This window comes from Trichomycterus rosablanca, chromosome 11 (genome assembly GCF_030014385.1).
Source record: "Trichomycterus rosablanca isolate fTriRos1 chromosome 11, fTriRos1.hap1, whole genome shotgun sequence".
Classification (NCBI taxonomy): Eukaryota; Metazoa; Chordata; class Actinopteri; order Siluriformes; family Trichomycteridae; genus Trichomycterus; species Trichomycterus rosablanca.
The window spans coordinates 21,197,173-21,220,941 of NC_085998.1; the positions used below are offsets into that span (position 1 = coordinate 21,197,173).

General features: G+C 39.6%; 1 protein-coding gene across 1 annotated transcript; it reads left to right on the forward strand.

Annotated features, from left to right (window-relative positions):
* The first annotated feature begins 877 nt into the window (after positions 1 to 877).
* On the forward strand, positions 878 to 23,495 carry fan1 (FANCD2 and FANCI associated nuclease 1). The gene is made up of 13 exons (XM_063004540.1): positions 878 to 1,988; positions 8,375 to 8,515; positions 9,544 to 9,751; positions 12,747 to 12,980; positions 13,056 to 13,187; positions 13,265 to 13,373; positions 14,477 to 14,596; positions 15,907 to 16,071; positions 16,207 to 16,375; positions 17,185 to 17,288; positions 18,339 to 18,533; positions 20,674 to 20,802; positions 23,216 to 23,495. The coding sequence occupies exons 1-13, from the start codon at positions 878 to 880 to the stop codon at positions 23,351 to 23,353; spliced, it is 2,955 nt and encodes a 984-aa protein (XP_062860610.1). The 3' UTR covers positions 23,354 to 23,495.
* Positions 23,496 to 23,769: the final 274 nt, after the last annotated feature.

Genomic DNA, 23,769 nt, shown 5'->3' on the forward strand with positions numbered 1-23,769 from the left:
TAATAATAATAAATATATATATATATATGAGAGAGAGAGAGAGAGAGAGAGAGAGACATTCGGAGTCAACTTGTTCGGGACGTCACGTGTTATCCTGAAAGTCAACTGGTTTATTTGGTATTTCCACATTGAACAAAATATGTCCTTGTGAATAATATAAGTAAAAACTAATTATTTGATGAGTTAATTTGCTGTAATTTCTTGCAGAAACATGCAGTGCATTCTTTTAGAATTATCCAGGTAGCTACTATCTGTTAAATCAGTGCAGATTTTAATTAGAACTATTAAATCTGTTGGCACCATTTAATCAAAAAATATTAGTAAAAGCTTGTTAGTGCCAACACTTTTTATTATATTCCCTTAAAGCCATTAATGAGAAAAAAAAACTAGAAGGAACAGTATCTGTATCAAGCAGGGTAGAAGCTTAACTGTGTTCCCAAGATTTTTATGTTTCCAAGAAGTTTATGTTTCTACATGGAGCTTTAGTAGTGAAGGCTAAAACAATTCTGTCTCTCTGTCTTTTTCTTTTTTTTTTTTGCAAATAGTAAGGGGGGGGGGGGGGGGGGTGGTGGTGGTGGTAATCATTTGCTCTGGCATTGAACATCCCTATCTGATATTAGAAAATAGCCAAATGGGACTGATACAGATATTAATGCAGACATCCCATTAACAGTAAATATTTCAAAAACTTTTCTTGCTATTGTATGTTGTGCTTGAAAACAAATGTTAGAAATAACATAAATAATCATACTTTTGTTGTTCAATGCATTCAATTTGCATCTATCTGTTTTTACAGGTTCAGAAACCAAGCTTTTGAAGGAGGTTATCCTGATCTAAACATATCTTAAGCTTGTCATTCAAGGTTCATAAACTAACTATGGATTCTCGGCCAGGTGAAAGCCAAACTAAAGACCGCACCAAGCTCCCAAGAAGGCTTTCTATGGCCAAAAAAGACTGTGCATTGCAAAAAAAGGCCATTGCAAAAGAGAATTCCAATAATAAGCATAAAAGCATGTCAATTACTTCATTTTTTAAGAACACACCACCATCTAAACTGGCTTGCCCACTATGTGGCAGGTTTGTACCTCGTTTCAAGATAAATGAACATATTGACTCTCGATGTAAAGACTTTTCAGAGGAAAGTGGTGTAGGAGCTCAAGATAAAACATCTCCGTCACTTTCAAATAATGGCCTACGAAATCCAGATGTGGAGGAAAAACCCACAAACATGCATGCAAAGACTGAAGAATCAAAAACTAGTCCATATTTTGAAAACAATGGCATGGCATGGCAAGAATCACCCAAACGAAACTGCCAAGCTAAAGAGGTCAGGACAGTCAGTCTTGACAGATTGTCTTCAAAACTTTCCAAAAAGGTTCTGGTGTTTTCAGAGGACTCGAAAAATAACGAGACCCAAGTGCCTGTTTTTCACGAGCCAGACTTCACTGAAGCAAGTAGTTCACAAAAAGAAAACTTTGATGCAACTACAAATCCACCTCATGCTGAGAAATATGAGGCTCCTGTACCAACACTTGAATCACCGGGAACTGAGGCTTCTCAGCCGTTAAAAACTGCTGCTTCGTCTAGAATAATGAAGAGGAAGACTGACACACGTGCAGCCCCAAATCTGCAAAAGAAAATTCGACATGCAGAGAATAAAAGCAAAAACAAAGCGTTTCCTATATTCAGCCAAATTCACAGGTCACATGCTAGTGCTTCCACAAATGATATCGGCGAAGATGGGTTACCTGATGTCAGAAAATCTAAGGATGAGAATGTAGAAGAAAAAAAGACTAGAAAGCCACAGGAAAGTGATGATCTTCAAAAGGATGCTAGTGCTACTTCTGCGGAACCTGCTTTAGCCAGACAACCTTATTATCTTCAGAATTTCCTAACTGTTCTGGAAGCAGTACTGGAGAATGAAGATGATCGAGTACTATTTAACAGCGATGATCTCTCACACATCCATAGTTTTAAGCAGCTCTCAGGTACAGAAATAGTAAATCTACTACATGGGTTAATGTGCATTGGTGATAATATATAGCAGGGGTGCCCAATACATCGATTATGATCTACCAGTCGATCGCACAGTGCACGCTGGTAGATTGTGCCTTATTCAAACAGGTCACTGACTGAGAATATTCAGATCTCATGTTGCATACAGAAGTTTTAACCCTACAATCTGACGTTCATATGAAGTCAAGGGCCTTTGCTGGACAATTTTGGAACTTGCTGGCTGAGGAAAAATATCCAAACATAAATGTGCCACATATTTGACAGCATTCTTGGATCGACCTACATGTGTCTTTTCCCACATGAAAATAATTAAGTCTAAATATCGGTCCACGCTTACTGATGAACACTTGGAAGCCTGCTTAAGAAATTGGCATCAGCAGCTATTGTCCAGATTACATAAATGATGAGGTCAGCCTTAAAAAGTAGATTGCGATGACCTGTTGACTGAAATAGTAGATTTCAAGCCACGAAAGTGTGGGCACCCATGATATATAGCATGTACTACATTATTTTACATTACATTATTGTTTTTTTTCTGTCAAAATATTTTTAATGCATGGAAAAAATTTAATTATAAAATTTGAATATTTAGTGATGCAACCACCCCTCAATACAAATGAAATAAGCCAGTGTGGATCGATCTTCTCTTTTTAAATTACAGTGTATCACAAAAGTGAGTACACCCCTCACATTTCTGCAAATATTTAAGTATATCTTTTCATGGGACAACACTGACAAAATGACACTTTGACACAATGAAAAGTAGTCTGTGTGCAGCTTATATAATAGTGTAAATTTATTCTTCCCTCAAAATAACTCAATATACAGCCATTAATGTCTAAACCACCGGCAACAAAAGTGAGTACACCCCTAAGAGACTACACCCCTAAATGTCCAAATTGAACACTGCTTGTCATTTTCCCTCCAAAATGTCATGTGATTTGTTAGTGTTACTAGGTCTCAGGTGTGCATAGGGAGCAGGTGTGTTCAATTTAGTATTACAGCTCTCACACTCTCTCATACTGGTCACTGAAAGTTCCAACATGGCACCTCATGGCAAAGAACTCTCTGAGGATCTTAAAAGACGAATTGTTGCGCTACATGAAGATGGCCAAGGCTACAAGAAGATTGCCAACACCCTGAAACTGAGCTGCAGCACAGTGGCCAAGATCATCCAGCGTTTTAAAAGAGCAGGGTCCACTCAGAACAGACCTCGCGTCGGTCGTCCAAAGAAGCTGAGTGCACGTGCTCAGCGTCACATCCAACTGCTGTCTTTGAAAGATAGGCGCAGGAGTGCTGTCAGCATTGCTGCAGAGATTGAAAAGGTGGGGGGTCAGCCTGTCAGTGCTCAGACCATACGCCACACACTACATCAAATTGGTCTGCATGGCTGTCACCCCAGAAGGAAGCCTCTTCTGAAGTCTCTACACAAGAAAGCCCGCAAACAGTTTGCTGAAGACATGTCAACAAAGGACATGGATTACTGGAACCATGTCCTATGGTCTGATGAGACCAAGATTAATTTGTTTGGTTCAGATGGTCTCAAGCATGTGTGGCGGCAATCAGGTGAGGAGTACAAAGATAAGTGTGTCATGCCTACAGTCAAGCATGGTGGTGGGAATGCCATGGTCTGGGGCTGCATGAGTGCAGCAGGTGTTGGGGAGTTACATTTCATTGAGGGACACATGAACTCCAATATGTACTGTGAAATACTGAAGCAGAGCATGATCCCCTCCCTCCGGAAACTGGGTCGCAGGGCAGTGTTCCAGCATGATAATGACCCCAAACACACCTCTAAGACGACCACTGCTTTATTGAAGAGGCTGAGGGTAAAGGTGATGGACTGGCCAAGCATTTCTCCAGACCTAAACCCAATAGAACATCTTTGGGGCATCCTCAAGCGGAGGGTGGAGGAGCGCAGAGTCTCGAATATCCGCCAGCTCCGTGATGTCGTCATGGAGGAGTGGAAAAGCATTCCAGTGGCAACCTGTGAAGCTCTGGTAAACTCCATGCCCAGGAGAGTTAAGGCAGTTCTGGGAAATAATGGTGGCCACACAAAATATTGACACTTCAGGAACTTTCACTAAGGGGTGTACTCACTTTTGTTGCAGGTGGTTTAGACATTAATGGCTGTATATTGAGTTATTTTGAGGGAAGAATAAATTTACACTGTTATATAAGCTGCACACAGACTACTTTTCATTGTGTCAAAGTGTCATTTTGTCAGTGTTGTCCCATGAAAAGATATACTTAAATATCTGCAGAAATGTGAGGGGTGTACTCACTTTTGTGATACACTGTAGGATCTCACATAGCTATGTGTATGGAAACATTGTAAATCCATATCCAATTCTACATTTTTTGGGTACAATACGAATAATAATCAAGCTGTTTTTATTCTATAGCACTTCTGTGAGACAAAAACTCAGTTTCTGTGTGTGTTATGGCCTCTTATAAGTTAACTAATTGTTTTCTTACAGAGGATAAAATATATAAATAAGTTATTCTAATTAATAATAATAATTATAATAAATATACTGTATATAATCAGTATTAAAAACTCCGTCTGACTATTCCACTGTTTTACTAGCAGACGTCGTCAGACCAAACACTTGCTAATGCCTAGTTCACACTACACGATTTTTGCCCTGATTTTCGCTTGGCGACTGGTCGGCGCTAGATTTGCTGGCTCGGGAGCAACTCGGTGTTTGCTCGGCGATCAAAACTCAGCTCTCGATCGCTATGTGTGAACTACTCAACAACTCGATCCGACCGAGCACTCGGCAACCGGATCGAGATTTCTAGCATGTCAGATATCTGATCTGAGTTGCACGACTGGCAATGAGTGACATGTCGAACAGCCAATTAGAACGCAGGATACGGTGTGAAAGGAAACGCAGGAGAGGAGTGTAAACAGGTGGGACAGGGGGATAATATAGTTTATATCAGAATACACCGGCGCACACACACACACGTTTTACAGTATTTCTGACTTGATCGTTCTCTACAATACATAACAACAACGTTGCATTGCAAAAATATTAATTAACCTCCAACTTACTATAGAACAATCCAAACTGTTTTTCCTACTTGATTTTACGCTGCACATCAGCGCACAAACAACTTCGATCTCTCGCTACTTGTTGACGTGCATTTTTGGACGTGGTATCATTAAACCCCTCGTCACTTCTCGCGTTTGTTTTCGTGACAAAACGTAGTTTGGGAGACCAGAGAAGCTCGCCTGCGATTCCAGTTGGTGATGGATCGTGTAGTGTGAAACCCCCTATGACCGATCAGTCGTGTAGTGTGAAATATACACCGACTGAAAGACTCCCGAGTGCAAAAGATTCAGTCGTGTAGTGTGAACTGTACAGCGACCCACCAACTCAGAAAGTCGTGTAGTGTGAACTTGGCATAAGCGGCATTACGTTTGTTTTATATACTGTACTTTTGGAGAGCGCCTGACCAAAAACGTATTATGTTAAAGTCTGGCGCCATCTGTAGGTGAAGCGTTTAAACTGCATATCGTAAAAACACTCAATTCTGCCTCAACTATCTTCTCTGTAAAATACACCATCATTTTGATTTACTGTTAAGAAATAAATAAACAGAGAATCAAATACAATGTATTATTCTATCCAGGCACTACAAAGAATGGCTTAAACCATGGATGTCCATACTTTTCTTTTTGGGGGTCAGATGGAGTAAAGAATATGCAAACATGGGCCACAGACTCATTTGTAATAAAACAATATGTATATATTATATATATTATACAGACCTACTTGATTACAAACAATTACACTTACTTTTTATTTGAGTGACTATTTTTGACAGTGTTGTGTAAACTAAGATTGTGCCAATTTCACTCACCAGTTTATAACCCTAATGGGAAGATTATTATAGTTTTATATAATAATTTAAATGAAACATACACACTTCTCTCTGTAATTCAGTGAAAAAAATCGCCTGAAATCTTGTGCATTTGCAGTCTGGTTTTTGTTTCTTTGGAGTCATCTTGTTTATGCAAAAATTCAGAAACATTAATGTAGAGGACAGTGGTAGGCTAGTGGGTAGGGTTTTGGGCTATCAACTGGAAGCCTGAGAGTTTGCATCCCAGCTCTGCCATGCAGCCACTGTAGGGCCCATGAGCAAGACCCTTAACCCTGTCTGCTCCAGGGGCACTGTACGATGGCTGACCCTGCACTCTGACCCCAGCTGCCAAACAAGCTGGGATATGCGAAGAAAGAATTTCGTTGTACTGTACGTCTGTATATGTACAGTGTATCACAAAAGTGAGTACACCCCTCACATTTCTGCAAATATTTCATTATATCTTTTCATGGGACAACACTATAGAAATAAAACTTGGATATAACTTAGAGTAGTCAGTGTACAACTTGTATAGCAGTGTAGATTTACTGTCTTCTGAAAATAACACAGCCATTAATGTCTAAATAGCTGGCAACATAAGTGAGTACACCTCACAGTGAACATGTCCAAATTGTGCCCAAAGTGTCAATATTTTGTGTGACCACCATTATTATCCAGCACTGCCTTAACCCTCCTGGGCATGGAATTCACCAGAGCTGCACAGGTTGCTACTGGAATCCTCTTCCACTCCTCCATGATGACATCACGGAGCTGGTGGATGTTAGACACCTTGAACTCCTCCACCTTCCACTTGAGGATGCGCCACAGGTGCTCAATTGGGTTTAGTCCATCACCTTTACCTTCAGCTTCCTCAGCAAGGCAGTTGTCATCTTGGAGGTTGTGTTTGGGGTCGTTATCCTGTTGGAAAACTGCCATGAGGCCCAGTTTTCGAAGGGAGGGGATCATGCTCTGTTTCAGAATGTCACAGTACATGTTGGAATTCATGTTTCCCTCAATGAACTGCAGCTCCCCAGTGCCAGCAACACTCATGCAGCCCAAGACCATGATGCTACCACCACCATGCTTGACTGTAGGCAAGATACAGTTGTCTTGGTACTTCTCACCAGGGCGCCGCCACACATGCTGGACACCATCTGAGCCAAACAAGTTTATCTTGGTCTCGTCAGACCACAGGGCATTCCAGTAATCCATGTTCTTGGACTGCTTGTCTTCAGCAAACTGTTTGCTGGCTTTCTTGTGCGTCAGCTTCCTTCTGGGATGATGACCATGCAGACCGAGTTGATGCAGTGTGCGGCGTATGGTCTGAGCACTGACAGGCTGACCTCCCACGTCTTCAATCTCTGCAGCAATGCTGGCAGCACTCATGTGTCTGTTTTTTAAAGCCAACCTCTGGATATGACGCCAAACATGTGGACTCAACTTCTTTGGTCGACCCTGGCGAAGCCTGTTCCGAGTGGAACCTGTCCTGGAAAACCGCTGTATGACCTTGGCCACCATGCTGTAGCTCAGTTTCAGGGTGTTGGCAATCTTCTTATAGCCCAGGCCATCTTTGTGGAGAGCAACAATTCTATTTCTCACATCCTCAGAGAGTTCTTTGCCATGAGGTGCCATGTTGAATATCCAGTGGCCAGTATGAGAGAATTGTACCCAAAACACCAAATTTAACAGCCCTGCTCCCCATTTACACCTGGGACCTTGACACATGACACCAGGGAGGGACAACGACACATTTGGGCACGATTTGGACATGTTCACTGTGGGGTGTACTCACTTATGTTGCCAGCTATTTAGACATTAATGGCTGTGTGTTGAGTTATTTTCAGAAGACAGTAAATCTACACTACTATACAAGCTGTACACTGACTACTCTAAGTTATATCCAAGTTTCATGTCTATAGTGTTGTCCCATGAAAAGATATAATGAAATATTTGCAGAAATGTGAGGGGTGTACTCACTTTTGTGATACACTGTATATATGACAAATAAAGGCATTTATTCATTCATAGAGTTGGGGGGAAAAATGATGAGGAGGGTTTTAGATTTGTTTGTGTGATAGCGACAGCTAGAGTTCAAACAGTTTAAGCAGTTTTTTAAAAACCTGCGTAATAGCGAGTCAGCTTTAATTTTATTTCTAAAATACCTGGCAAGCCTTTTCAAAAATGGTAACAGGCCGCAAATGGCCTACGGGCCGTTTTTTTATTCTATGAACGTAATGATGATTTTCCTGGTTATTAAAACTCATTACCCAATTTTAACAGCTATGAAACAACTATACATGAAATGTTATAGCAAATGCAAAATATGTGTGATATTAATGTATTTAAATTGTTTAAAGACCATTTAACATTTTATCTTTTAAAACCGATTTAATACTTTTAAGTATTTGTTTGCATATTAAACTTGTGCAGTATTATGCGCAAAATCATGGTGGTTAAAACAAATACTGCTTTTCTCGTTTCTTAGTGGCAGGTCAGATGCTCTATGTCCGTCTCTTTCAGAGGAAGCTAAAGTGGCTGCAGGTTAGCAAACTGGATTATGCAGAGATTAGCTCAGATCTCAGACCTGTTGTGCAAGAACTTGTAAAGAGTGGATTTCTCCAGACAGGTTGGTATGCTGCCAGTGTAATTGAGTTTATTGACTTTGTAAACTATATCAAAATCATCCCTAATGCTTAAAATCCAGACCATGAGTATGTGTAAATGATTTTATTTTATTTTGAAAACTGCTGTATGTGCTGTTCGTTTACTTATATATATGTTGTATTTATCCATTCATTCATTTATTTTCATGTTTTACTGCCACATTATCCTGGTCACGGTTGCAACAGGTTCGTTTTGTCCAGAATCAATAGGCGCAATACAATAACACATCCCAGATAGGATGTCAGTCAATTTCTGGCCATGTACGTTTAATCTACTCTCTCTCTCCCTGTACTATACATGGTAGGCAAAAAGATCACTAGTGACTTTTTAAATGCCATTCTAACAGTTGTAATTTCTTAATTTAAAAAGAAATTAAAAGATCCCACTTGTTCAAAGCAGCCTGATTATGTGCAGTTGACATGTTCAGTTCCACAAATGTGCTAACTTGTTTCTAGTAGTGCAAAATATCAAGAAACATATGACTGTAAATTTATGTCAAATATGTAAATATTAAATTTTTTACACAAATTATGCTGATTGTGTGATCTGTGAGGACACACTATTATGCTAGCCCACAACTTTTGAGATCTGGATTCGAATCTTAGAGGTGCTATCTGCTGGCTGGGCGCCTACACAGACATGATGGGCTGTGTCTGAGGGGGTAATGGCTGAAGCCCTGTGATGTGTTGGTGTCCTGTCCAGTGTGTGTTTTTGCTTTATGCTTAGTGTTTCCGGGGGAACCAGACCAAACACAACTCTGATCAGGATTTTAGTTTAATACCTGTATTTTTTTCATTTACTTAATACAGTAGTAAATATTGAAAATATTTACTTTGATCCTAGCCTCGGTTACTGTCTGTGTGCGGTTTTCATGTATGTATTCATTCATATAAATATAATTGATGATTAGAAGTTTAGGAACTTTTATTTGAAAGACTAAAACTGTGATTACAGCAGGAATGGTCTTCATTGTTACTCTTTGTTATTTAGAGTCTGAACTCGACGAGATCCAAGATGCTTTGCATATTATACCTGCTCCAGAGCTCCGAAGCCTGGCCAAGACTTTCCACCTTAGAGGTCCAGGCAGCAGCACCCAGAAACAGCAGCTAGTGGAAGGTCTTCTAAATTTGTCCAAACAGCGTTCGCTCTTCTCCTGTGCACCTGGTCAAAACAACATCAGAACAGTCATTCTTAAGAGGTAGGACCGCTATTACAGAGTCAGTGACTTCTATGTTATTAATTTTGTTTCATGTTCATGTAATACCACTGCTATATCCTGGTCAGGGTCATGTTTGGTCTGGCTTCTCCAGAATCACTGGGTGCAATGCAGTAACACAACCTACACAGGATGCAAATCGTTTTTTTGCCATGCTAAATGATTTATTGACCAATTCTCATTGTTCCAGCATAATGCTGATTTCGTTGGATGGAAGACCATTTTCCCTCAATCCACCTGTCAAGACCCCAGTGTAAAAGCAATGCTAAAGTGCTAATTCCCAAGCACATAAAAAACAAAACAACAAAACACTTATTTAGGGTTTAGTGTATGTACTGTTCTTTATGCGATTACTAAATACAGCACTGTTAGTTTAGGACAAATAAGAATAAACAGTTTGGTGATTTAGTGGCAGTGGTATTTTTTTTGTTAAGGTACTGAACACTAGCAATTGCTTGTTCAAGCCCCACAACTGGCAGGTTGCCAATGATGTGTCCTTCAGCAAGGCCCTCAATTGCTTGGATTGTATATAGAATGCCTTTATTTGTCATATATACATATACAGGTGTACAGTACAACCAAATTCTTTTTTCACGTATCCCAGCTTGTCTGGAAGCTGGGGTCAGAGCCCAGGGTCAGCCATTGTGCGGCGCCCGTGGAGCCGAGAGAGTTAAGGGCCTTGCTCAAGGGCCCTACAGTGGCTGCATGGGATTTGAACTCTCAACCTTTTAGTTGATAGGCCAAAGCTCTACCCACTAGGCTACCACTGTCCCCTAATCCATCCTCATATGGATTAGGATAATATATATATATATATATATATATATATATATATATATATATAATTTTATTCTATAAATATATAGTGATAATATACAGTATATGGTTGCTAATGTAAGTTGCTTTGGATTAAAGCATCTGCTACAAAGAGTATTACACAGTCCTTTTGCTTTTGCCTCAAGCAGGAGCCCTATCTGACCTTCAGTTCCTCAGTACACGGCCACTTGTGTCTGTAGAGTGTTTAACCAGTCTCAAACCTGGGTCTTTACAATAATGATCTAGCTCATTGGATTACTGCACCATCCAAGCACCCCTACAAGCAAATTTATTGTTATTTTCATTATATCAGTCGGGACACAATTGGAATATGGGAACAAAGTGAAAAGAGTAGCCGATTCAGATGAATAGCACAGCAACACAGCCAATTTAAGTTTTCATATGTGCTCACCCTGGATTAACCACTCTTTAACATTTGTAACCGCTCTGTTTGGATCCTTCTATTGTGACCATACAGTAGTGTTTAAAATAATAGCAGTCCAACACCATTAACCTGATTAATCACTGTTTTTAGTAGAAATGCTATTTCTACATAGCAAAAAATTGACTTGAAAGTGTAGTAGAGTAATGAAAACAAAACAAACCCAACAATTAGGACATGCATCCCACTCATTCTGAGTAATCGAAGCATTGATTGAAAGGGGGTTGTTCAAAATAATAGCAGTGAGGAGTTCAATTGGTGAAGTCATTCATTCTGCAGAAGAACGGGTGTCAGTTTTGGCCCTTATTTAAGGTAGGAGGGTGGCAAATGTTGCACAGGTTGGTCATAGCACATTTCCTTCTGAAATACTGGGGAAAATGAGTTGTTCCAGACATTGTTCTGATGAACAGCGTACTTTGATTAAAAAGTTGATTGTAGAGAGAAAAAACATACAGAGAAGTGCAGCAAATTATAGCCTGCTCAACTAAAATGATCTCAAATGCCTTGAAGTGAAAACCAAACCCTGAAAGATACGGAAGGAAGCGTGGAGCTACTGTTCAATTGGATTGAAGATTAGCCAAAATAGCAAATACTCAGTCAATGATCACCTCCAGAAAGATCAAGGAACATCTGAAGTTACCAGTGAGTACAGAAGATGATTAAATGAAGCCAATTTACCAGCAAGAACTCCTTGCAAAGTCCCGTTGTTAAGAAAAAGACGTGTCCTGAATGGGTTAACATTTGCCAAGGAACACATTGACTGGTCCAAAGAGAAATGGCTTAACATTTTGTGGACTGGTGAAAGCAAAATTGTTCTATTTGGGTCTAGTGGCCGTAGACAGTATGTCAGACGACCCCCAAGCACTGAATTCAAGCCAAAGTACACTGTGAAGACAGTAAAGCATGGTTGTACAAAATGATGATATGGGGATGTTTTTCATACCATGGTGTTACGCCTATTTATCACATATGAGGGATCATGGATCAGTTTAAATATATCAGAATACTTGAGCAGATCATGTTGCCCTATGTTGAAGAAGAAATGTCCTTAAAATGGGTGTTTCAACATGACAATGACCCAAAACATCTTGGTTACAGACAAACAAGATTGAGGTAATAGAGTTGCCAGCCCAATCCCCTGACCTCAATCCCATAGAGAACTTGTGGGCTGAAATCTGAAACGTGTTTTTTTGAGGCAAAACCCAAAATTGCAGAAGAACTGTGGAATGTAGTCTAATCATCCTGGACTGGAATACCTGTTCAGAGGTGCCAGAAGTTGGTGGACTCCATGCAACACAGATCTCGGAAACAATTGTTCTGCCACTAAATATTAGTTCAGTAATTTAAAGTAAAGTGAAACCTCAAAAAAATTTTCATGTTATAGATACATTTTTTGAGTTTTTAAAGAAAAATGCTGGCACTGCTGTTATTTTGAACAGCCTAATATTCATTTTTCTTAATTTTCTGTAAAGGATTGACACAAACTGACTAAATTTTGTTAATGTTTTGATTTAGAATTGAAAGTGTAGTATTTTCAGTGCATTTGCATTTATGGAAATAAAAGTTATTATAATGATTTTGTGCTTTATTCGCTTTTTTAAAATCACTGCAATTTTTTTGAACACCACTGTATGTGCAAGTACTGCTATTTAAAGTATTATTAAAACATGCTATGATTGTAATAATACCAGTTTGTGTGTACCTGCTCATCTCTTGTAGAGCGAAACAGCTAGCAGGCTCCTGCATACGTCTCTGCCGTGATCCTCGTGCAGTGTTCTCCAGAGTTCTTCTCCTCTTCTCGCTTACTGACACTATGGAGGAAGAGGAAATGGCATCAGGGGGTCAAAGCCAGCTATACACTATACTGCTGGTTAATTCTGGGCGCCTGGCATTCCCAGACTACACTGTAAATCGCTCTGCCCAAGTGTTTCGGGACAGGGAGGACCTCATCAGGTAACCCAGGCATTTGTGACCTGTTTTAGCATTTTGTATTAGAAAGTGGTTGTAATAAACATGTCTTTTGTTTAGATATGAGGCTGCCATGAGAACGCTTCAAGAAATAATTACAGCAATGCAGACAGGTTGCTGGGAGGATGCTCTTGTTCTCTATAGCTCTGCAAAGTCTAATTGGCAGAACCTTAAGCAAGCCTGTGACTTAAGGTAGGAGCTGTAAAACTGCCTTGTGTTTTTTTTTTGATGAGATAATGAGTTATGAGTTGATATTTGAATGTATGCAGATGGCAGGAGGAGTTACCAGTGTTCCTGCGCTGCTTTACAGTGGGCTGGACATATACGCGTATATTGTCTCGTGGAGTTGAGATACTACAGAGGCTTCGTCGCTATGAGGTTAGTAACACTGAATTAAGCACCCGTTTTTCTTGTTGCCTTAATGACGGTTTTAAATGCACATTTATGTACGTGATAGGAGGGGGCAGCTGTAGCCTAGCAGGTGGACTAGCAATCAAAAGGTCGCTGGTTCGAGCCCCACCACTGCCAGGTTGTCACTGTTGGGCCTTTGAGCAAGGCCCTTAACCCTCAATTGCTTAGACTGTATACTTTCACACTAAGTTGCTTTGGATAAAAAGCGTCAGCTAAATGCCAGAAATTGAAATGTAAATGTGATATATGTACTGAAATGGGGTGAGGTCATTGATAGTGTGGGTGAGAACCTGTTACTTCTTCTTTAGTAGATACTGTCTCTATTTTTCAGTAATTTTCTGGATTGTGCAGCAGGTGAACTGGCAATTCTAAATTGCCCCTAGTGCCCCTAATGTGGGATGCCCTGCAATAGTCTATGGTTTCTGCAGACCCACCAACCATGATGAGGATAAATTGCTTACTGGGCAGGAACGAGACCTGATGTGATGTAATGCATCAAGGTTTGCTGCTTTTTCTGTTAACCACAGGTGTAAAGAATAATTTTAAGTTACCGTATCCTTCTTGTTAGCTTAAACCAGTCTGGCCACTAACCTCGCACTTCTCCTATCAACAAAGTGTTTAAAGTTATTTACTCCCTGAATAAGTAGCTTGTTGCACCTGTAACAGAATCATTTAAATGGGGTGTAAAATTGACCACACAGATGAAAATAATTAAGGCCAAAATGAAAATAATTATTTGTAGATCAGGTCAGCACAGTGGCTTGGTGGGTAGCACTGTCGCCTCACAGCAATAAGGTCGTGGGTTCGATTCTCAGGTGGAGCGGTCCCTGTCCTATCTGTGTGGAGTTTGCATGTTCTCCCCACGTTGGCATGGGTTTTCTCTGGGTGCTCTGGTTTCCTCCCACAGTCCAAAGACATGTGATATTTTTGTCTATTTATAAATACACATTAAAAAAAGACCAGATAGAATGTAACTCATCGTATGCGCTTAAAAAAGAATAGTGCTTTAAAAATGGGAAAAAGTATACGACGTCTTATTAATGATATTATAATATACTATATTTCTATAGGACGCAGTAGAGGAGTTGAAATCTCTTTTGTCTCAGTCAACATACTGTCCAGTCAGCAGAGGGCGATGGTGGGACAGGCTGGCTCTCAATCTCCAGCAGCATCTCAAACAGCATGAGCAGGTACTGCATTCACTCAAAGTTAATAGAAACCAAATCTTGTGGGTTAAACACATCCAGGAAAGCAATTAATTCTTTATGATCTGTACTTTTTGAGTGATCATTATAATGACTGTTGAATAGGTCATTTCCGAAATTTCATCCAGGCATTACATCAGGCGAATTCTCTGTAACAGTGCCATATCACTGATTATAAGTACAGTGGTTCAGTGTCTGTTTTATCAGCACCAGTTTGAAAAGCTTATATTAGTGATTAGCCGTTCTATGATTGACACTACTTGAAACACCTTCAAAACCATGTTTCACTAATTTAATATGGGATTTTTTTTTCACAATATATGTTACTGAAGTTGTGGGTGGGAATTAAACATCTTACATTCTTTAAATGTCTGAGAGTACACGACCTCGTTGGCTTGGCTGCTATGATTTGTGGATAACCATAAACATACCCACAGAGAAGGTTAACGGATGTTACAGTTAGCAAGTATTGGCAGACTTGTGTTTTTTCGCCACAAGAATTTCGTTGGACATGTGTGCAAAACACAGGCAAAAGTCTGACATCCCACTTTCAACACTCTATTTAACATGTGCATGCTGCATTCAGAGTGGCACAGTGATGCAGTAGATAGCGCTGTCGCTTCACAGCAAGATGGCCTGGGTTTGATTCCCTGGCTGGGCAGTCAGAGTCCATTCTTTGTGGAGTTTGCATGTTCTCTTTTTCAACGTGTGGATTTTTCCCGGGTGCCCTTTTTTCAGGCCAACTAGAGCTACTAAAATTGTGTGTTGTCTACCCTGTGATAGACTGGCAACCTGTCCAGGGTGTTTCCTTACTTTAGCCTAATGAATCAGACCCACTGCAACCCTGGTCAGCATAAAGCGGTGGTAAAACAGACAATGAAGGAATTAATTAATTATTGAATTCATGAATATTGCATTCAGAATATATACACATTAATGACCGTTTGTTGTTTCAGATAAAGTGTTTAATTTCTAATGCAGATTTAACTTTTTTTACTCCTTTAATTATAGAGTATATAGGGTTGTGGAATTCTTTAATGTTTTCAAGATATATTACCAGCTATTTATCTGCCTAATTTTGGGAATGCTCATTAAACACCAGTACATTAGGCTGTATCATATTAAGTTGTTACATTCAAATTGGACCAAAGCATTGTCATGATATATTACTGAGATAGTAATATATCATCAGTAAAACCTTATGAACCTTATATTTTTAATCTGATGTTTATAAATGTGTGTGTGTGTGTGTGTGTGTGTGTGTGTGTGTGTGTGTGTGTGTGTGTGTGTGTTAGGCCATTTACGCCATTAGGGATGGTTTAAATGATCCACTAGTTCGGACAGGTCACCGCTTGGCACTGCACCAGAGAGCTGCCAGAATGAAAGAGTCGGCAAGTTTTAAAAAGTATCGCCTGCTGCTCCGAGAACTCGCTGCTATCCAAGTCGATGATGTTACTCACGTAAGCCTGATTTATCAAAGGATTAAATAAATAAACTTACAAAGCCTCTTGAATGCCTGACAAGTGCATTCCCATTATCTTTAAATGATAACTGATTCATTAAAATCTTTATACACTGTTTGTGCTTGGTTACAGGTGACAATTCGAGGCCAGCTCTTTCCCCATGAAGGTGGTATGGGCAAATCCAGGTTCCTGAGACCTGCTGCAGGGAGTGGGAGCTCTGGGGAAGTTGGTGAGGACATGGTTATATGTTCTGTTGAAGAGCTGGCATTGGCACACTACAGAGAACTCGGCTTTGATCAAGGTTTGCAAACACGTGTTCCACGTATGAAATTAGCTCATACATTTAGCATGTAGTAAATCTTCAGCCAATATTCAGTAACAGTGCTAATGGAACAATACAAATGCATATATCTGTGTTCAAACGTTTTGAAACAAATGGTAATTTTGCATGTTTGTATTCACATTTCTTTCATTATGTGTATTTGATTATGTACAAATATTGCATTTAGCTATAAAGCAGCAATTTGTTTTTCCAGTTTAGTTTTTTCCATGTAAGCATAACAAAAAGATGTGTGTAAATGTATGCAAATGCACTACAAACTATATGAACAAAAGTATTGGGACACCCCTTCTCATTATTGAATTTAATGATAAGAAGCAAATGTTTCAGGAACAACAATTGCTAACAGGTGTAATACATAAATTATATAAATTTTATTCAATTTTGCAGCAACAGTTTAGGAAAGGTGCTGTGCACAAAGGAGAAGTGCTTAGTTTAAAGAAACGTAAGTGGCCTGCCCAAAGCTCTGATCCTAGTCCCACCAAACATCTTTAGAATGGAACTGGAACATCAATCAAATGGTCTTTCTTACCAACATCAGTGCTCAGCCATACAAATCCTATTTTGACTGAATGTGCACAAATTCATGTAAAATATAATATGTAATAGTTGAAAAGACCACATAGAGGTCACTGTATTTTAATACCATTTGGTTTTTGAACTGGAATGTCCAACAAATTCAGTGTCGGGTGTCCAAATACTTTAAGCAATATAGTGTATGTCGAGCAAGTGTGTAGAAATGTATTTGTTAATAGATCTTACTGTTACAGGTATTCATGGTGAAGGCTCCACATTCTCCACACTGTTTGGGCTTCTACTGTGGGACATTATCTTTATGGAAGGGGTTACTGATGTCTTTAGAACTTCTTATCAGGTAAAAATGTGCCCTGGGCATGTAATTTCAAATTATAAAACTAGTGTACGTTAAATAAAACATTGTTTTAGTAATAAAAATGGCAGGTGAGGCTTATGACTACACCCAATATCAAGCATGGAGGTGGGTCAGTGGAAATTTGGGGATGTTCTTTTGTTGCATAAACTGGCAATATTGAATGTATGACTGGCACCATGGATTCACAGAAATACTAAGACATTTTGAGGAGGCATGTTATGCTTTCTGTAGTGAAACTGACCCTTAGTGATAATTGGACTTTTCAGTAAGACATTGATCCCAGGCACACTTCAACCAAAGTCAGCCTAAGCTTATAGTTATAGATTCAGTCCTGGAGTGGTGTTTTCAGTCTGTAGATATAGACACTGCAGAAAATCTTTGGTGGGATTTAAAGACAGAATTTGCATGAAAGCCATCAAACCAATTAGCTGGAGACCTTTGCACGAGAAGAACTGCCAATCCAAACCTAATCTGCATTTTGTAACATTACCCATATGCAGCCATTACTCACTACAAGTGATTCCAAACATAGGTGCATGCTTTCATATTCTCCTATGCTGATTATTGTAAGATGATGGTCTGGCCCTGGCATATCTCGGGGGCCTCCTGCTTCCCTACATACCCCATTACATCCTTAGACTGATTAATAGCAGGTTTCTCACTGTTCTTTAGACTAGACTCTCAGTGGGTTGCAGATCTTTTAGTGCTGCATCTCCCAAGCTTTGGAACTTCTTGCTCCAAACTTTTTGTGTCTGTACATCCATTTCTTAAGTGTCCATTGAAGCCAGTCCTTTTTTAACCATATTTTTGTCCTTCTATTTTATATTTTTTCCCTTTCCAGATAGCTATTATTATTTACTGTACTACTGTTAGGCGACCCTGAGTTTGTAATAGGTGCTATACAAATAAAACTTATTATTTACTATTGATAGCACTTATCAAAATCACTTATATTTAGTGGTTTTCAAGGCAGAAATATGTTCCACCAAGTACTAAGCTGTACACATCACTTTTGATTTATTATTTTTACAGGCATGTCCTTTGGACTTGCACACTGACAGTTTCTATGAAAATCGGAAGGAGGCTATTGACTGCCGGGTTGAGCTATTGCGTGAGGCCTCCAACAAAAGGCTGCAGGATCTGCTGGCAGAAGTGTGGAACTCGCAGGAGGGTAGATTGTGTGCACTTGTCAACTGGGAACTATTCTCTTCTCTTCAGCAAGCCCAGGTTACTTTGGCAACAACACCCATCACACTGTATTGTAAAGAGTATGTGGGCACCCCATCTAATTGTTGTGTCCGTTTGGAAAAGGCCCTTTCCAGTTGGAAAACCTTTTCAAGAGTGGAGGCTGTTGTGTTATACAACTGTGTATATAACTGCAAGTGACAACTCAATGCTTACAGTTTTGGAATGGAATATCCAACAAGCTGATAGTAAGCTGTCCAGATACTTTTTGGTCATGTAGTTTGTGATTTCATCAACTGCTTTAATCTGGTCAGGGTCACAGTGGGTCCTATTTTACTGGGAAACACTAGGCACAACCTGGACAGTGTGCCAATTGATCACAGGGCTTTGTTGGCTTAATTTGCCTATGCCACAAGCAATAAATGACCTACTGAATTTCGCAGAGACTAAGAATGACTGACTCAATAAACAATATCTTGATCAGAAACAATGCAAGCATGAGAATACTTTCTTACAAATACAAACTGAACTATCACTGAACTAATACAAAGTTTTCACACGAAAAACCTTCTTGAAAATAACTCACCAGAGTAAACAAGGTGTTATAAAAACCAAACAAACTAAATTTCGCTCAAACCTAATTGATCTCTATTTTCTAACACCTAAGCCACCTTTGGCTGTTTCTTTTTTTTTGCAGCCTGCACTGATTTGAGAAATGTAAGGCTTAAATACAGCTTGTGTGCTCATTAAGAAAATAAAATCAAATAGCACATAACCGTTGTCCTGAAAAACCACTGCCCTGTAGAGTACTTTTTTAATTTTAAAACACCTGGTTTATCTCAAAAGCTCATTATCAAACCCTTCATCAAGATTAGTAAGATTGGGAGCAGGGAAAGAATTAAACTCTGCAGGCCTTAGGTCCTCCAGAACTAGAGTTACGTAAGCCTGATAAATACTGCAGTGCTATTTAGAAAATAAAAATGAGATGAACACTGCGTTTTATGCACTCTTTTCAATCTAGAGGCTCTGTCCTAAACTAAGTTTTACTATACTAACTAGTTTTGTGAAATAAATACATCACTAGGTACTATTTAGTATTCTATTTACTGATTATACACAGTCGAGCTGGCTTGGTGGGTACATTAGGGGGTGATAGGCTGTCTGCATATATATCCCTCATGCTGTGTATATATCCCTCATGTAAAAGTACCCTGGGGTAAAATTGTATTCCTTGGGGTGGATGGGATCTTCAAGCAAGACAATGAGACATGTTACATGGCTAGAAATGTCCGACACTGGTTGGAAAAGCGTGACCTTGGCCCCCTAATTCCCCAGCTTGAACTTAACTGAGCATTTGTGGGACCACCTCAATTGTCATGTTCACTCTATGGATCCTCCCCCACGCACCCTCCAGCAGCTGTGGGATGCACTGCAGTCAGCATGGCTGGTGCTCATAATAATGTGACTCGACTGTGTTTAATGTGATTTGTGATCATGGTATCTCCTTCCAAAGATCTCCAGCAAGACTGATGTCAGCCAAACAATGAAGATGAAGCTCCACCCACATTACACTTTATCTTTTACTAACCAGTCATTGTAAAGGTAGATGATGAAGCATAGCCAGACACCCCTTATTTAGCCACCAAAGGAAAAGTGGCATGAAGTAGCCTTAAATCAACTTTTTCTAAACGTTTTAATAAATGATCAAGTTTATGTTTATTCCAACTACATACTTTACTACATTCTTCACTAGACATTCTAGGACCAGAAACATTTCTAAACATTACGGACAGGAAAGAGGGTGCTCGGGTGTTGCAGTGGTAAAATATGCTAGCCCACTATCACTGTGCTACCAGTCGGTCAGATGTCAATTCAGACATGATTGGCTACATCTGGGTGGGAGCGAGCTGTCTAGCCATTGGTAGGTGCGTTTGTCAGTACACTCTTAGTGACGTTCCCAAGCCCGGATAAAAATAAGAAGGGTTGCGTCAGTAAGGACAGCCAGTGCAAAAACTGATCCCTTAATAAGGGCAGCAAAAAGAGAAAAAATGAATGAATGATTGCATACATCACAACTTATTAACTCATCCTATAATTATCCTAGTAAGGTCTAAACTTCCTTAATTGTTACAACTGCAACTAAATGGAGGTTAATTGTTGTATATCTTATGTGATATTGCAGAGCTTAGTGGCATGTCTGGGCGGGCATTTTTTAAGCGGAGTGGTTCTTAGAATGGCAAAGGACTACAGACACAGTAGAGGAGGACTTCCTGACCTAGTTGTATGGAATACCAACAACAATAGCTACAAGGTAAGATTACAAACAGAACATCAAGATTAATTTTTCAATAAATCATCACTTTTTCATTTTACTCTGCTGTAAAAAATGCTTTTCATTTCAGCAGACAATGCTTTCATTTCATTTGCTCATTCCCCGTATTTACACTGGCAGCAGTACAGTGCAACAAAGCAGATGGAACTCATTCATGTTCAGTAATTGTTGGCATTTTAAAACAACAGCAGGCATAGCAGAAATTAGTAAAAGTGAAGTGGGCCAGGTGACAAAGCAGTCTGGCTCTTTAACTACATGAAAGTTTGAAACAACGGAATCACATGACCATAAATGAGAGTTAGGACAGTGGACCTTAAGATGCTTAATTATTCCAAATCAGAGCCAAGGGCTTCCCCCTTTATTTCCAATTCCCTTCAATCCACTGCTGCTTGTATCTTCCCACACTATCTCAGACACATGCATAGTAGTTATAGCTGACTGGCTTAATGCATACAGTGAGTCATGCTCATTTCCATGCGAGTCTCCACATTGCTCATCCAGCAGTACAGCCAGTGACAGGGATGGCAGAATGCAGATAGGAAAAACCCCTTGATTTACCTTCCACCCACAGATTCTGCCCATTGTGTCAGTTGGATGCCTGGCCAGGTCGGTGACACAGCTGTCTTTTTATATTACACCTACAGATACTAAAAGGATGTATTTGTAAGCATAAAAAGGCATATGTTTAATAATAAAAATGATTCAAAGGGAAATATATTTCGACACCATAAATTATTAACTTTTTTGAAAAGCTGTTGGCACTTTAAAACAAATAATATTTTGCCTTATTGTAGTTTAATTTTAGCCCATTCCACTTGGCAAACTGATGAACATTTAAAAATGTTCCATAAACTTTAAATGTCGACTGTACAAGCATCTGCCTTCTTATTTTAAAAATAAGTCTTTTAGTGGCTGTTCTTTTGACAATACAAAAATGTAGCTGTTTTATATACTTGGGCTCCCTATACTGTTATTTTGACTTTATGTTTGAGGTGGGTGTCTAGTTGAAATGTCCATCTTTTCTCCAGTTTAAATTTGGGGCTGGGCAGCATGGTGGCTCAGTGGGTAGCACTGTCGCCTCACAGCAAGAAGGTCTTGGATTCGATTCCCAGATGGGGCAGTCTGGGTCCTTTCTGTGTGGAGTTTGCATGTTCTCCCCGTGTCTGCGTGGGTTTTCTCCCACAGTCCAAAAACGTGCAAGTAAAGTGAATTGGAGATACAAAATTGTCCATGACTGTGCTTGACATTAAACTTGTGAGATGATGAATCGGTAACCAGTAATTACCTGTTCTATCATGAATGTAACCAAAGTGTGTAAAACAAGATGTTAAATCCTAATAAGTGATTTTGGGGCTTTTTCCTTTAATAAGTATTGTTCCACTGGTTTATTTGCTAATTTGCAAATGCTAGACTTGCTTCCATGCTCTTAAATTGTTTTATAACATAGTTTAAAAATAATACATAGACCTTTTATGTAGTCTTTACAAAAATAAATTTTTAAGTACAGCGGTCTATTATGCTAGCACACCACCACAGAGATCTGGGCTTGAATCTCAGAAGGTGCTGTCGGCTGACTGGGTGTCCACACAGACATGACTGGCTATGTCTGGGGGTGGGTGAAGCCTTGTGACAGATTGGTGTCCTGTCCAGGGGGTATTACTGCCTTGCACCAAGTTTTTCATGATGAAACCAGAACTGCTGGGACCTTAACCAGGATAAAGTGGTTAATAACAGTGAAATTAAATTTCACATTCTCCCATCACCTTCCACCGCACCCAATTTAAACATTCTTAATTTCGCTGTCCACATTGGCCAACTGTACCTGATGCACTATTCTCATGATTTTATAAAAAACTGCAGCCACTTAAGCCAAATAACATAAACGAGTGTGTTTTGATTTCTTCCTACAAGCACAACGACATGGAGGGGTGCACAAACTATGTGAACAACAACCTTAAAGTGGAACAATCATGTTTGGCTATTTTCTGTTGCACAGAATAGGAAGCTGTCTAATGACAGTGCTGAGCATTCTCACAGATAAATCATGAACCTCCAGGTTTGTCACCATAGTAATTGCACAAAGGTGACTTTTCCACTTGCATGATACAGACCTCACTGATACAGTGTTTTTGATCCTTTTGGTCAACTGGTTTTTATGGAATATTAATGCTTTATTATTCATTACTGTTAATTAGAAAACCTCATATGGCTGTTCCCCTTTAAACTATACAGTTTAACAGTAAACACCCACTTATTTTTAGCAACTCTCTTTTTGTAAGCATCCTCCTTCCTTTACCCCCTACAGACATTTTCTAAAATCCTTAAGTGGTTAGTCTGGTTGCAGCAGTTACCTTGCTTTAAGTGTTTACTAATCTGAGGTTTCTTCTTATAGCTGGTGGAGGTGAAGGGTCCTAATGACCGACTTTCTCAGAAGCAGCAGCTCTGGTTGGATGAACTACAGAAGCTGGGGGCCAGTGTTGAAGTGTGTCACGTTACTGCTACTGGAGCCCGGGGAGCACGACTGGAGTAGATTACACCAGCCTTTACAGAGACAAATACACTAATAGACTGTCTAAAAATATGAGAATGGTCTTTGTAGAGCTGCTAATTAATTATTATCTTATTGTTATATATAATTATACAAACAATTATAAATAAAAGTATTTATTTTACTGCATTTGTCTTGCTCTGGGTAGTGCTAACCAAAAAAAACAGTGCAGTATGCCCTGGACACTTATTCACACACGCACACACACACACACTGCATGTTTTTGGGAGGTGGGAGGAACCTAGGACATCCTCCTAGGTTCCTCCCACCTCCCAAAAACATGCAGTGTGTGTGTGTGTGTGTGCGTGTGTGCGTGTGGGTGCGATGATAAGACAAGAACGTGAAGCTCACTACAGACATTAAGAGGATTGAAGATCAATGTCATTGTGTGGCTTTCA

Coding starts and splice junctions, on each gene's coding strand:
- fan1 (XM_063004540.1), top strand. CDS start 878: ATGGATTCTCGGCCAGGTGAAAGCCAAACTAAAGACCGCACCAAGCTC. Junction 9,752..12,746: donor AGAACAGTCATTCTTAAGAG/GTAGGACCGCTA, acceptor CATCTCTTGTAG/AGCGAAACAGCTAGCAGGCT. Junction 13,188..13,264: donor AAGCAAGCCTGTGACTTAAG/GTAGGAGCTGTA, acceptor GAATGTATGCAG/ATGGCAGGAGGAGTTACCAG.